The sequence below is a fragment of the Sitophilus oryzae genome, unplaced genomic scaffold (genome assembly GCF_002938485.1).
Source record: "Sitophilus oryzae breed Bouriz unplaced genomic scaffold, Soryzae_2.0 scaffold_158_pilon_pilon, whole genome shotgun sequence".
Classification (NCBI taxonomy): Eukaryota; Metazoa; Arthropoda; class Insecta; order Coleoptera; family Curculionidae; genus Sitophilus; species Sitophilus oryzae.
The window spans coordinates 367208-384077 of NW_022146269.1; the positions used below are offsets into that span (position 1 = coordinate 367208).

Below are 16870 nucleotides of genomic sequence, written 5' to 3' on the forward strand. Positions count from 1 at the left end.
CTTTCCACCAGGAAGAAGATAAAGATATATTATTAGCAGTCAGTAGTGTTGTCTTTGACTCGCTATCCCATGTTGCAAAAAGAAACCCCAATGGTTTTATTTCTCTCGTACACTATATAGCTATAAAATATGGTATATTTCTGAATTTCGTCTTAACATCATCAACCAAGTTTATATTTAAGGCTAAACAAATATTCTTTAATGCACGAGCTCTCTTGTAACAATTTTTGTAGTTTTGTACCTCCCATAATAATAAATGCGCTCTATAAAACTATTAGTTTGCAGGTATTGTCCGTGTTCTACTTTCTCTATTCTGACATTTTTAGCCGACCATACCAACAGGTATGGTAGGCTATTAAGATCGGCAAAAAAAGTTTTTTTTAATTTCACTCATAATGATGACTTGGGTCATAAATGACCTAAATACAAAATATTTTCATGGTGTCTGTCTGTCTGTCCGTCTGTAACACGATAACTCAAAAACCGCTAAACCGATTTTAACCAAATTTGGCACAAAAATAGTGTGGCATCCGAGAATCTGGCCATTAGTTTTTGGTGAGGGTGGGGTTGGTTAACAAACCATTGGGGGGTTGGTTAAGGGGGTATGGGAGGGGGTTAAAAATTTTAAAAAATCGTAACTCCAAAATTACAGTAGCTAGCGAAACGCGGTTTTTAATTTAAGATTAGGAATAATATTTGCAACACAATTTGTAATAACATCAAAATCAGTCAAAGTCGCAGTTTTTGAGATAAAAAAAAATATCAAGCATACGTGCCTACCGGCGCCAATTTTTTTTTATAAAGATGGAGCACTCCGCCATATACTATGTCATATATTACCAGTACCAGCGCTCCACAGTACTAAATTTGTGTGATTTTATTGGTTTCCTACTTTTGACAACGCACGACATAGGTACACACTGCGCCGACAACTTGTCGTAAAATACACGACAAGAGAGAGACTCTTTAGAATTTACCGACTCGAGACGGGACATTCAAAAGTCTCCGAATTTGGAAACAAAACAAAAATTAGACAAAAATGTTGCAGAAATTTATTGGATTTGTCGTTTTTGTCTTGTTGCTGTTTTGTCTGCTTGGTCTGGACCCGGCTTTGGAGATACAAGCCGCAGACCGTACTAATGGCCAATTTAACGATACAGTATGCACAATTCTCCGTGAATAGTTTAATAACACAGCCTCTACCGTTCCGTTCGGTTGTATTGCTCCTATCGTGTTAAGTCACACCCAAAATTATAAACACACGTGCTTTGATTAAGGTTGGCAGAGCTTCGGCATTTGCCATAAAATAGCGAGCAATTTGTTACAAAACCATATAAATGATATATCACAAAACTTCAATCTATTTCCGTATTGTAACGGAATTTTAAATTGTCTTTATTTTCGAGAAAATTTAGTGCAAACATTGTTGATGGTTGACGATCAAAATCTTAAAAATAAAGAAGTCGTCTAAAAATGTGCTACAATACGGATATAGTATAATCCTTTATCTTTAATTTCCTTCTTCGTTTGTGTAGAAATACCTACCAGCCAATGCTTATTTTGCTACTTTTTTGGACTAGTGAAATGGACTCTTAACAAGATCTCTACGCGATTTACTTCCACACATGTAAATACTGACCCAAAAGTAAGAATTGCCAGCACGGTATATGCTTTAGACATGACAACCCACGATAATTTTTGTCAGTAAAAATATATCATAAGCTGATAGTTACCTTATTAACAAATTTCCCAACATAAACCTCAATTTTCAAAAAAATAATTTTTATTGAATAGATTTACCTACTGAATGTTTTTTTATTGCCGATTTTGAATAGACAATTTTGGGGTAAGTCTGACATATATCATAGATTGTCATTTCAAGATAAATTCTAAACTTAAGACAATCAGTTTTAAGCTAATATTAATGAACATCAAACATTACTTTATTTTTAATCTTCATCTCTTCAGTTTTTAATATGATTAGATTTTATTCTCTCTGGATACTACATTAATACAGCTAATTTTTACAATTTATGACAACTGTGTACAATGGGAATTGTTTATTGAATCATTGAAAAAACTGCTGTTTAAACTTTACCATACATAAAAAATAATTTAAATTATGTTATTATTATTCAATAACAAAAAAAAGTATGACGTTTGTTGTGTGGGACAATTATTGTCATGACGGCAAATTACAAACATCTTCTCCGTATGCAAAAAGGAGGATTAAGTGAAAGAGACAAGTTGTTCAGAAGTTAATTTTATGTGTGCATAGTTTTATAAATATACAGGGAATAACTAAACAACTTTTCTCTTTAATCTTGACCTGAATTTCTGATCAGTTTTTTTATGAAATGGGTATTATTTTTCTTAAATAATAGAATATAATTCTTAACAGGTTGATTGGATCGATGGTGTAGTTCGACTAGACAACTGGATCAACCTAAAAATGGACCCTCAAGTTGCGTCACAAGTTGTTGCTTTGAGACCTGCACTGGAAAGTTTGGTAATTCGGGCGTCTCAAGATCCAGAACAAATTATGGAAATGGGCGATACTGATAGAAAGGTCAGTTACTTTTAATAACATTTTTATACATTTTAAGTTGAAATTTTCAGTGCCTACAACAGAAAATTATACACTCACCGTGCTACACCGTAACACGGTGTTTAATAAATAATCTTTCTTTTTGAATAGTGAAACATATGCCCAGAACGACGAGAAACTGTCGTTAAGAGTGTAGTGTAGTAATAGTGTGTAAGTTACACACTATTACTACACTACTAATGGTTTACATAATTTGCGTTAAAAAATCGATAAAAATACTCTTTTCTTTTTGAAACTCTTTTTTTTTTGTTGTGAAACAGGAAATTATCTGACAAATTTCATAATTTCTAATAGTATTAAAAGTTATAAGTTTATAATGTAAGTTTTAGTAAATCAGTCATTAAATAAATTAATATTAATGTTCATTTTTAACCGCACAATTTTTAATATAACATTAAAAAGATAATTAAATAGTCTTTCTGATACAATGTCACAGAAATAACATTGAAAAAGAAATGTTATACCTAATTGAGCGCATACCTTAGCCGCACGACCACCGCCGCACAGTGGTTCAGATTGCCAAAAAGTGGCGCATAGGATATTTTTAATTTTATTACAAATTCTAGACTTATTAGGTTTAATGGCGGATTTATTAACATGACAAAGATAGTCCCAGGAATAAACAAAATATATTTCAGATTTCTATGAATTTTATTCAAAAATTATAGTTTTTAAAAAGGTTTGAAAATGCTTCGAACCTAGTCAAAAAAAGAATACCCATTAGGTTATCTGGTCAAAATTAAAGGAAAAAAATAAATTGCAATATGCTTCAAACTCATTTTCTTCATGACATGATTCACCACCACTTTCTTCTAGTTCTTCTTCACTATCTGATTGACAATAATATTCTGTTGCCATATGAGTGTCATCTGCGGGTAAATCTTCACCTATTTTTAGTGGCGACTACTTTCTCTGGAAATTCAAACCCTAGTTGGACTGCTTTTGCCGACTCATTGTTATGTTCCTTCCTTAAATTAGAAACTGTAGCATATGCCAGAACTTCCGAGGTGTAAGAATCTCTAATTTCTAGAAATAAATTGATTTTTAATCTTTGCCATTAATTAAAAGCAATAATGCAATATTTGCAGCATTATGTAGATAAAAAACATGTTTTTTTCTGTAAGATATTATAAATTAAGTAATAATTCCTTGGCAATATATACCTTTGGTCTCTTTATTTTTTTGGGACTTGGACAATTTTGAAAAAAAATTTCTTCTTGAAGAGCCAGGGTCATCAAAAGATTGATTCTCTTCCATTTAAAGTAAATTTTTATTCAGCCAGAGACAACTGTTGGAAATAAAACTGCTCCAAGTATAATTACATTTCCTCCACTTTTCTGACCATTTATAAACAAAATTTTCAATTTGCTTTTTTTTCGATAATATGTTAGGAACGTTATTATCACACAAAAATGAAATAATTTCATCAATAATATCCGCTTCTGACCTTTTATTAAAACCCATTTTCAAAAACCTCTCACATATTGATCTGCGGCTTATTGTTCTAAAAATAAAAGGAATAGAGTACGGGAGAGGAACATGTGAGTCTCTATAGTTACACTTTTACCACTCCAGAGTTACTCAAAAAATATTAGTATAATAATTTCAGAAATTATCCATGGAACAAAAATCAGACTACTGGTCAATTTAAAATTCTAATGTATATATCATCTACCTCGGGGTCTCTTGGGGTAAAATACTTGTGGCAAATTAAACTTGGTATAATACCTTTTAAAAATTATAAAATACAGAAGCGGAGATCTGCGGAGTTCTACAGATACGCAATTTCAAAGTTTTTTTTTTTCAAAAAAAACGCTCTGCTATGTTTGTGGTAACTACTAGTTTCATAAAAAAATATTTAAGTTAATAAAATTCTCTTAAAAAGTACTTACCTTGGTCTTCAAAATCCATTATAATTTAATTTATTTCCAAGTCTCTGAACTAAGAACCAAAATATATTAGCAACACTAAACCATTATCAGCAAATAACTGATATATATTTAAACTACAAAATCTAACGAAAACAACATTCCTGTACGCTTTTTTATTACTATTAAAAAGGGGATCGTGATAAATTTGAATAAATGGACCCATCATCTGTTGAAAATAATATTGTTGAAATTTTCGAAATTATTTTCTTGATCCCTATGCGTCGATTTTTTTGAATCTGAACCAATGTGCGCCGCACAGAGGTTATTATTGCAGAATTAGGTGGTAATAAATACGTGTTCAAAAAATACATATTTTAGAAAGTTAAAACTTATATTTTTTGAGTAATAGACATAAAGTGATGTAGATTATATAAGTGAAATAAATTAATCATACTTTTATACAGGGTGTTTGTTTAAATAAGTCACTAATATTGTTCACTAATGTATAGATGTTCCTAAATGATATGCTAGTATTTAGGAAGTGCTTCTTAGATCCATTTTAAAGAAGAAAAAACTTCATATAGGTCGTCCTCGCATTTTACCACATAGATTGTGTTCAAGACGTGTATTTTTCTCTTGGACTGTCTTTGTACCAAATAGAATTCATTTTTATTTATTGACATTGTATCTAAAAAAATCATTTTTGAAGTTTTTGGCAGCCAATTTGGGAATTACTCTTTAGTCTTTCGAAAATAAATTAAAAAGAAAGCCTGTTTTCTATTATACACGGGACAAGAAAATGGTGTCAGCGATGGCTATGGAATCAAGATCGCTGATTTTTTAAAAAAATCAAAAAACCAGATTTATTTGATTTAAATCAGATTTTTTTTATTTAAATCAGATTTTTTGATTTTAATTCAAAACAATATTTAAATCGGATTTCCAAATGACTAGGACTTATTTCCAATTAAAATCCTATCCTAAATGGCTAAATCTTTAAAACTCTGCCTGATACCGATAACATTAACAATTCTACAGCGCGTGTCATTTTTCCACATCGGTCACCAATATGTTCCGCAAAAAAAGTCGCTCGCTTCAGATCAAAAGGATTTTTTTTTTCAAACATCTCTAATATATTATCTTTTGTCATTTTGACGCCTAGGCACAAAAGTAAAGCACTGTTACATCTAAGCACAAAAGTACAAAAATATATTATTAAACTGATATTAAGTGTCAAATTCAACGAGTGTATTGCTCGATTGCTGTTCATATTATTTGCAATGTTTGAAATTGATTAAAAATTTATTTGTAATGTTTTAAAAGAAATAGTATGTTCTATTCGGAGTAAAAATGTACTTTTTGTGCTCCCTGTAACGTTGGAATAGCTTTACGATGGTCCTTCAAAGGTACAGCATCGTCAAAAAAAGTATAATTTTTACTCTTAATAAAACTGCTACACTAGCTATTGTTCGGAAATAGTCTTAGTCGAGAATGAAATTAGTATGTATTATCTAATATCAGAGTGTAAAAGTGCTTACTGCAGATCAAAATGTCGTCAGTAGGAATTTGGAAACGTACAACCGTTTCAAAAAAATAAAGCATTTCGTTTTCTGACAACGATTTATAGATTTGCGGGAATGAAGATATAATCTTTATATCCAGAAAGAACCTAGTTCTGGCACTAGACTTTGCGAATGATATGTATTCGAACAGCGAGTTTTTGTTACTTATACATAAATTTTAAAATAAATCCCTGCGTTTAGCGGTCTAATGGATTCACACGAAATTACTTGAAAAATCGGTCCAACATTTAAATTGATGAATACATATTTTTATTATTTTTCTATAGTTCTATAACATTTACAATTATTTTTCGATTTACTATCTGTTATCGAAATATTTTTTCTAGTCTTCTAGGACACAGTTTTATAACTTTAAAGTTATTTTTTGATTTTATTATAGTTTCAATAAAAAAAAAATTGATTTAAACGTGATTAAAATTAAAAAAATCAATTGATTTAAATCATGCCATCCCTGATTAACAATGAAATACAACATCAATAGTATGTTTTTTGATACCTTATCTTTTCGATTTATTAATTTCTAAAAAAGACCTCTATGAGCCGCTTTTAAAGATTTCGTTGCAGTTGTTAATATTTTATTATTTTTCTTGCTTTTCTTTATTAATTTCTTCATATTTTCACACCACTTAAACCTTCCCTTGTCTTCTACAAATATTACACAACTAAAATTAGAGTTTTAGCCAGATTAACAAACGTCATTTCGTTTTTATATACAGGTTGTTAACTCGACAGTTACTTATAGGGGAACAGAATGGCAACACTGCCTATTGAGAACGCATTCATTATTGCTTTCTCTGCCGACTCGTCCCATCGCGTCGGCGTCGTCTATCGACGAGCGGGCCGAGGTTGCCATATTTCAACCATAAAGCTCTTACCGCGAGTAATGAACAAATTAACAACCTGTATGTATAATGCATATAGATATAAATAAAATGTATGAATATTAGTAGGATATATTTTATTATATAAAGAAAATCAGTAGTTTGTGTACTCCACTGGCAGATTAAACTATTATTGATTGAATGTTTTGAATTGAATTTCTAGGTGATATCGTGTATCAAAGAATTGTGCAAACTCCATGCCGGTAGCTTTGAAATAGAGAGGAACACTGGTGGTAGTGTCAATATGGGTATGGGCAAGAGACCGCCAAGAGGACATAGTTTAGGAGGCTATTCAGGACCACCTCCTAAAAGAGGCCGTGGTATGTTTTTGTATTTCTATAAATTTGCTTATGTTGTAGAATTTTTCTTATTAAGCATTTATTCAGGTTCAAAATTTTTTTGACGGATTTTTAAGATCGGCTAAAAACTAATGGCCAGATTACCAAGAAAAAGTTTTTTTTAATTTCACTCAAAATGAGTTATTTGGATCATAAATGACCTAAATACAAAATATTTTCATGGTGTCTGTCTGTCTGTCTGTCCGTCTGTAACACGATAACTCAAAAACCGCTAAACCGATTTTAACCAAATTTGGCACAAAAATACTGTGGCACTCGAGAATCTAGCCATTAGTTTTTGGTGGGGGTGGGGGGTTGGGAAGGGGTTAAAAATTTTAAAAAATCGTAACTCCAAAATTTCAGTAGCTAGCGAAACGCGGTTTTCAATTTAAGATTAGGAATAATATTTGCAACAAAATTTGTAATAACATCAAAATCAGTCAAAGTCGCAGCTTTTGAGATATTCCGTGTTTCCGTAGTCCGTTTTTGAGAAAATCCGTGTGGAGAACTCCAAACTCCCATCGGACGCGACCCCAGGTGGCGGATAGAAATAACCGCGGACCAAAATTGGAAAAATTCCTTTACTTTGAAACTAAAAGAACTGCCTACCAACTTTTTATTAACATATTTTAGTATGGGCGGCTGTACGTGCCTCCAATTTTTTGATTTTAAATCGGACACCCAGTACATTATTTTTTATTTTGTTTCCCGTTATGAGCTTTCTAAAAATATAACTAATGTTCATAAATAAGATAAAAAATGCGTTAGTTAACTTAAAATAAAAATCAACTGAAATAAATCAACCTAGTTTGAAAGTGTATTCTTATTTAATTTAATCTGGATATCTTTGCTTTCCATCGTGGTATCTTAATAAGCTGCACTGAAAATGAACTTTTGTTGCTTTGAGATAGCACGGTGTCAATCAGAGTTATTTATATTTTTGGCACTAAATGCAATAATTTCAAACAGAAACTAGTATAGAAATAGAATAGCCAAAATTTGAGGTCGAATAAATTATTCGATTGTTTTGATAACTTAATTCAAACAGTCTCTAGAATGGGTAAAAAACCGACTATTTTTTTTTACTTTATACTCTGAAAAAAAGGTTGGTAGACACCTCAAAAAAAATCTCTCAGAATTCTTATCAAAAACTGTTAAAATTATTGTGCATTGAAGTTTGACGATGAATATCTTTTAAACGGTTCATTTAATCGACTAATCATAAGAAACCATTTTTGTGGAGCAGTGAATAAAAAAAACTATAAAATTTTCGAAAAATATAAACTTTTCAAAAACATGTTTTCCCTCAAAAAAACTCATGAGAATCGAAATATACAACCCCTAAAAATATGTGCACTTATTTAAGACCCACCCTGTACAAGAACTAATGAATAAATATAGATTTATAATTTAGTTATATACTTAAAAAGTAAATTCTTGGAAGAGTTTAATTTTCTTTAATATCTACTATATTTATAATACAAAACAATAACCAACTGTTCTTACATTGTATTTTTCAAAAAAAACTATAATGCGATAATTATATTGCATTTGGCAACATCGCCAGCATTTTTTTTATAATAAAAAATGTTCCTTACCTATTCTATTTCTGTTTACATTAAAAAAAATAAAATATTTAAAAAAACATTATTATAAATTTAAAATTTATAATAAGAATTTAGTTGAATTTTAATGAAATATTTTAAATAACGGCAACAGCCACACTTGTTTTTTTACGCCCCTGTAATCCGATAACAGATAACACCTGAACGGTCGCGTCCGCTAGACTTGTCTAGACTAGCGAAACATTGAGCGAAACCGATAGACGACCTCGATTATCAACTCAAACCAGTTCTTTTACTTAACTGTTTCCAAGACACGGTTCCAAGTTCCTAACTGTTCCAAGCCTAAACTGTTCCAGGTCGCAAACTGTTCCAAGTCTCAAACAGTTCCAAGTCACTAACTGTTCCAAGCGCTAAACTTGTTCCAAAGCCTAAACTGTTCCAGGTCGCAAACTGTTCCAAGTCTCAAACTGTTCCAAGTCCCACTGTTCAGGTTGGATACAGTTTACGGCTTAGAACAGTTTGGCGCTGGAACAGTTAGGGAACTGGAACTGTTTAGAGACTTGGAACAGTTTGGAGGAACTCGAACAGTTAAGTAAAAAGAACTAGTTTCAGTTTAGAAAACAGGTAGTATATCGCTTTAACGATGCGGTCGCTTGGCGTTATATTATCGAGATTGAGTGCGAGTGCACTAATATAGTGTATGGACGTAAAAAACAAAGGGTGACGGTTTCCATAGCGTTGCCGATATTTGATATATATATATAATTTAAAATTCAACTAAATTTTTTATCATAAATTTTAAATAGGAAGAAATCAACATTTAAAAATACAGAAAGAATAGAATATCTAATATTTACTATTTCATATATGTAAAATAGTAAAATACATATATAAAAAAATAAAACAATTTACATTCTAGATAATAAAAACAAAGCGGTTCCTTCGTCGGTATAGTATACATTTTGCGCAGAGTTTTGTTTAATGTAAACAGAATAGGCGAAGGAATTTCTTACCATCAAAAAAACTTGTACTGGCGATGTTGCCAAATGCACTATAATATATAATTATCTAATTTTTGAAAAATACACTATTAAGAATCTAGTATCACAAATATAGTAGATAACATAATTTAAACAATTCAAAAATTTATTTCTTTAAGTATTTAATTTAAGTTGCAGTGTTTTGAAACAGCTGGAACAGTTGGAACTGGAACTGGTATAGGATAGCACATAAACCTGTTCCAAGCCAGTTCCAAAACAAACCTGTTTCGAAAATAACAGATCCTGTTTCAAAGCGTCATCACTAAAGTAGTAGATACTAGTAGTGGGAACTATCGAATGAATACTATCGAAACATTCGATAGTTGCAATTCATTCGAATAATTCGATAGCTAGTGCGAAAACATTCGTCGAAAAAAACTATTCGAATAAAAATTATCGAATAGATGCGTCATCTGCCTTGAAATATTGTATTCTAGTAATTCGGCAGCAAAAACCATTCATTTATCAAATTCATTTATTCGCCAGGATCGATTTTAATAAAATATAAACTGGATTTTAGTTGGCGTCCGGCGACGTAGGTTTCTTTCCTAGAAACCAAGAGTCAAATAAAGATAAGGACACATTATTTTTTTTATTGAGGTGCTATAGTATTTACACAGAAAATATATTATGAACGGCGCTGTTGCCATATATTCGTATGAGTTGGTATTAGCAAAGAATATTATTCTTTAGCATTAGTTAGTTAGGGATAGTATGTCTATATATGTTTTGCACTTTTTTATTAATATATTCTGTTGTTACACTGCAATAATACTTTTTATTTTGGATGTAGGAAAATGATTTTTAATGTGTTTAAGCAAAGACTGGTTTAATAAATTGATAAAATTTTTATTTTATCTTTTTATTTAGTTTGATAAAATAACAGTAATAATTTGTTATACCTATTAACAACAAAATTTACAATCATTTAATAATATAAACATTTTTTTTTTAAGTAGTAGCAAAATATAAACAACAAATAGAAGTCAAAGTATTTATATTGAATCCTATTTAAAAATAATATAGTCTCTATGTCGCCAAGTTGGTTTATTAAATAATAATAATTACAGAACTAATTTCATATTACTTTTTTATTACTTTATATTACTATTTAAAATAATATATTTACTTTTGCTGGCATTTACTTTAAAAATAAATGAAATATTTCTTCGCAAAAAAACCACATGTAAAATTAGCATAAAAGAAAATACAAACATTGTTAACTTTTTTTTAAATTGGCACGTGTAAAACTTTCAATTTAATTTTCTCACCCCAAAATTTGAGTTCGATAACCCCATTTACTTAACCACATTACTTAAATATGATTATTAAGTTCAACTAATTCATATTGTTAAGACATCTAAAATACAAATATGTATTTTTTAAAATTAATGTAAGTTCATCTCAGCGCTCTTAAAATTGCTACTTCTCAAAATTTCCGATTAAAAAAAATGCAATCCTAACCTAACCATAATATACCATATAAAAATTAAATAATTGGAAAGATCGGGCTACGGAAAATCACACAAATTTTCGGAAAAATTTTGACCACTTCGCACACAATCGTCAATTAAAAAAACTACTTTTAGTATTTTAAATATTTTAATAAACGCAAAAATAGCATAGTATTTACAAGGCGAAGTTATAAAAATTTGGAAGAACTAATAATGCACTGACGCACACAAAAATCAAACGAATACTAAATTTCATTTATCAAAAGCATTCGATAGTCGTGGCGCAACGATAACCATTTAGTCGCACGGCGAGGTTGTCACATATGCTTTAGTTTACAAACGAATGAATGACTTTATTCGAATAAAACCATTCGATAGTTGAAATCATTCATTCAGTAACCATTCGATAGTCTAATTCATTCGATAGTTCCCATCGCTAGTAGATACCGAGATATGAAGTTTTCTTTCTAATAATAAGGAAAAAATAGAAAACTGAAAGGTGGAAGACCTTCCTATTAAAATTAAGAGCTCATTTTGGAGAGATTTTTTTTGAGATGTCTACCAACCTTCTTTTCAGAGTATAAAGTGAAAAAAATAGGCGATTTAGTGATCCCCTATGTTAAAAAGATAAATAATGAATTTTTTACTACCTTGTTTTTGAAAATAAGTCTAGAGTATACAGGGTGTCTCAGATTTTAATCGGGAAAATTTAATAGACGATAGAACTTGCAAAAATAAAACAAAAAGTTCATATCAACTTGTTAGATTTAAAGCTTCCTGTTCGAGATACAGGGTGTTAAAGTTACTTAAAAAAGAAAAAAAATAAGATATTTAAAAAACTATTTAATCGATTTTGATATAACTTGACCCGTTTATAATACTTACTATGGGACTTAATTGGATGTAATTAGATTTAAGTTTAATGGCCAGGGGCGGCAGGTGGGGGAAGCATCACTGTTAAATTATTTTTAAAAAGAAAAAAAATAGGCACGCCACTGCTTTTTTAGAATTTAATATTATTTTTTGGATTTAGTAATTAATAATATAATTTTTTGTGTCCTGACTTTTTCTATCTTGCTTACTTCTTGCGAAAAAATTAAATTCTAATTGGTAATTAATATTATAATTGGTATTCTAATGAGTACCCTGTATCTCGAAAAGGAAGCTTTAAATCTTACAAGTTGATATGAACTTTTTGTTTTATTTTTGCAAGTTCTATCGTCTATTAAATTTTCCCGATTAAAATCTGAGACACCCTGTATGTATATATTTTTAAAAAAGCTCAAACAAGGCAAATAAAATATAAAATATTACACAGGGTTCCCCTTGGCTGCTTCCTTTATTTATTTAATACATGTGAAATTTTTATAATGACTTACATTTTATATTTTTTGTTTTTCAGGTGATTTTGGTGGCAGAGGTGGTTTTGGTGGACGAGGTGGTTTTGGAGGCAGAGGTGGCGGAGGATATGGTGGAGGTGGTGGAGGATATGGTGGAGGTGGAGGAGGATATGGCGGCGGATATGGCGGTGGAGGCTATGGAGGAGGAGGAGGTTTTCGAGGTGGCTTTAGAGGTAGAGGACGTGGTGGATTTGGTGCCAGTGGAGGATTTTAGAATATTCATTATATAAAAAATACATTATTTAACTTAAATTAAAAATAAATCAACCTAGTTTAAAAGAGTATTCTTATTTAATTTACTTTAATCAGATAATTTTGCTGTCCATCGTGGTACCTTAATAAACTGAACTGAAAATGAACTTGTGCTGCTTTTAGATAACAGTCTGCCAATCAGAATTATTGATATTTTTGGCAATAATCTTGGTTCTTGTATTTCTCTAAACTAGTAATCATTTTTTTATTTAACTTTTAGAAGAAGAAAATAATGTTTAGTAAGTTTTTATAATAGATTTAGCTTATTTAAATTGTTTGTTTTACTGTGATGAAACATGGAATTTTAGAAATAAACGTGATTTAAACAAAATGTGTTTTTGTAACTAAAAAATAATTTAAACCAATACGACTTATAAAGCTGGGTCCACATATGTAGCACTCTATTGTATCAGGATCATGTATCACGTATCAAGAGCTTATATCGTAAGTGTGGATGTTTATATGGGCTGTGTCAACTGAATATGCATAGCGTGCCAAAGTAAGCGTCCATACTTATAAAATTCATACGTATCAGCGTACAAGCGTGCGTATCAGTGTATGTGGACGGTACAACAAATCACCTTGTATCGTCGTATCATGTTCATCACTTCTTGTCAGCGAACCCTCGATGCCCCTTTGATGATCGGAGAAAAACCGCTTCAAGACGGGTCACGGCGTATCAAGTCAATTGTATCGTTATACTGTATCAAAACACGTCCAAATGATAGATCGTGATACGTGTATCCGATACGCAGTGTTAAGATACGTGCCAAAATTCGGATTGGCATGTATCAGATACGGTATCACAAAGGTGTACCATATGATCGCGTTAATTCGGCGTCCAAACTAGCGATCATGATACATGTTGGTGCAACGCGACGGAGATATGATACATCAAGATGCTACATATGGGGACCCGGCTTAAGGTATCACAAAGGTGTACCATATGATCGCGTTAATTCGGCGTCCAAACTAGCGATCATGATAAATGTTGGTGCAACGCGACGGACATATGATACACCAAGATGCTACATATGTGGACCCGGCCTAACGCACTGAACGCACACAAAAAGGGCAAAACCGATTTAGTCAAAAACGTTTTTGTTCCGGGCAAAATCGTTTTCGTCGTATAAAAACATGTTTCGAAGAGAAGCAAAATGTTTTAACATAAAAAAGACGATCCATCAATCGAACATTTAAGGCCGGGTCCACATATGTAGCATCTTGGTGTATCATATCTCCGTCGCGTTACACCAACATGTATCATGATCGCTAGTTTGGACGCCGAATTAATAATGGTACACCTTTGTGATACTGTATCTGATACATGCCAATCCGAATTTTGGCGCGTATCTTAACACGATACAAGGTGATTTGTTGTACCGTCCACATAACTGATACGCACGCTTGTACGCTGCGCTGATACGTATGAATTTTATAAGTATGGACGCTTACTTTGGCACTATATGCATATTCAGTCGACACAGCCCAAATAAACGTCCATACTTAGATACAAGCTCTTGATACGTGATACATGATCCTGATACAATAGAGTGCTACGTATGTGGACCCGGCTTAAGCTGTGGTTTAATTAAACCTTTGAGGTAAACGAATGAAAGTGAAAAAGAGGTCTGCAGTGACGTAACAGCGCAGTAAAATTTGGCGAACTGCGTCTTCTAGAATTATTAAGCAATCCTGTCTATTTACTTCCTATGTGATTGTCCTTATCATTCTTGGGCGTTTACGTGTCTCTTCTCTCTTTAAACTTTTAACAAACTTTTGTTTTGGTAAGTTTTGGTGTAAAATACTTAACTAATAAAAAAATGAAGAATGGCAAGTTTCCATCTCTATACCGGGTGCGTCTCAATCTCAAAAGTGGCTCGCCCCTATAACTTTTATTTTTTTTCAGATAAAAAAATGAGATTTGGTATCTTAGTATATGACATAAATTAGGACTGATTGACGTATTCCGTATTCAATTGTTTTCGATCACTTCCTGTTTAACCGGAAATAACTACAACTTTTATTTTTAAATGGCACCCTCAGTATTTTTTGACTTTCAATTTTTTAAATGGCACCCTCAGTATTTTTTGACTTTCAATTTCTATTCAATAGAAAATGACACTCTGAATAGAAGACGTATCACATGTCAACTTTTGACAAATGTGCATATGGTTTATTTAAAATTGTAACATGGCGGTTCATAACGACATTTTGACTCGATATACAGTATGATCGAAAAAAAACGGCGCCCAGTTGGCTGGGAAATGACAATCGATGACATTTCCCATATAAAATGCAAAATGACAGCGATCTTCCGTTTTTTTTTCGATCATATGGTAAGTACCAAGCTCCAAGTGTGCAATCAAATCATACAAAATCAAATTATTCAAAAAGTAAAAAAAAATGCTTTTTCCAAATATTCATCCATCTTTTAACCAGCCAGGACAAGACACGAAAAACATTAGACGATCTACTATATTTTTCCAAGGTTCCTTGATTAAAAATTAAGTGTTTTAACACAGCCATGGTACTTTAAATAATAAAAATAATAACGATTTTTTTAAGCGAGAATGTCAAAAGTTGACATACGATATGTCAATCTATTCAGAGTGTCATGTTCTATCGAATAAAGTAAAAAAATACCGAGGGTGCCATTTAAAAATCGAAAGTTGTAGTCATTTCCGGTGAAACAGGAAGCGACCGAAAACAATTGAATACGTCAATCAATCTTAATTTATGTCGTATACTAAGATACCAAATCTCGTTTTTTTTTATCTGAAAGAATAAAAAACTTATAGGGGGTGAGCCACTTTTGAGACGCACCCGGTATACAGAGGTTTTCTATTTTTTCTGTCTAAATTTCAATTTCGGCTCAAAATAAAAAATCATTAATCATCAAATAAAAACGTAAGTAAAATAAAAACAATACGGGTTATTAACAGTTAAAAGCTTTATTAACGAATTTTTATCGAAACGTAGATTTTTACGTTTTATTCATCTCATACAACACGGAATATTGTAGCCAAATGATTAGATTTTTACAAATAGTTTTGGGTTCGTAGTAAGACTATTAGAGCTAAAATTTAAAATTATTAACAAAAGGTATAGTGTCCCAAATAAATACATAAAAAATAAAAAAAAGTTGTATTTTTTAAATGGAACAGCCTGTACGTTACCACATTTTTAGTTTCTACGATTAAAATAAAGGTAAATTTGATTAAGGTTTACTGGTCTTAAAAACAAATATTGAACTGAAGTTTACCTATTTCTAAATTTTGTGCTGCAATAATAAAAATAATACTCCCACTGTCTTATACAGAGCGTCTAAAAATTTATTTTAAATATTTACTAGCTTTAAACAGCAATAACTTCTTTAATTTAAATAGAACACCTTGTATATCAGATGTACAATTTAATGGTGATTGTGATGGTGATTTAATGAGAATTTAATTGTCTTTAAGGAGCCTACCCTGGATTTTTTTAATAGTTCATTTGAACTAGTAGTTTATTTTTGACACATCTCTAGTCCCGTATCCAAAGTCTATGGAGAACATGTAAATGTATATTTCTTCAGGTGGGAACACTGCGAATCATATTCAAATATATAATTCATATTTTCTGTAGCGCCAATCACAATCAGTTTCGTCATCAAGTTATATTCATAAAATAATTAACTAGAAAGAAGTGTCAACTCTGTGTTAAATCGTGGAAACACGATACGCCACCGAAAGCCTTCGTTGTCGTCTGGAGAACTAATTTTCCAATTGACAGGTTGACATGATAAGGACATGATGGCTTAATTCTCATTTCCGTTTCCGGTTATTCAATGGCGGGTCCTCTTTCAGTTCAAATGTATTTTGTTTTTTCTTTTCATA

At 31.4% G+C, this 16870-nt stretch overlaps 1 protein-coding gene across 1 annotated transcript in view; it reads left to right on the forward strand.

The window, feature by feature from the left end:
- The window catches only part of LOC115879845 (dosage compensation regulator), a 52426-nt gene extending 39419 nt beyond the window's left edge, over positions 1-13007 (forward strand). The window contains exons 17-18 of the mRNA XM_030896840.1: positions 7107-7263; positions 12743-13007. Of these exons, the coding sequence (XP_030752700.1) occupies positions 7107-7263; positions 12743-12954 (369 nt within the window). The 3' untranslated portion in view covers positions 12955-13007. The remainder of the gene's footprint in view (positions 1-7106; positions 7264-12742) is intronic.
- The last annotated feature ends 3863 nt before the right edge of the window (positions 13008-16870 follow it).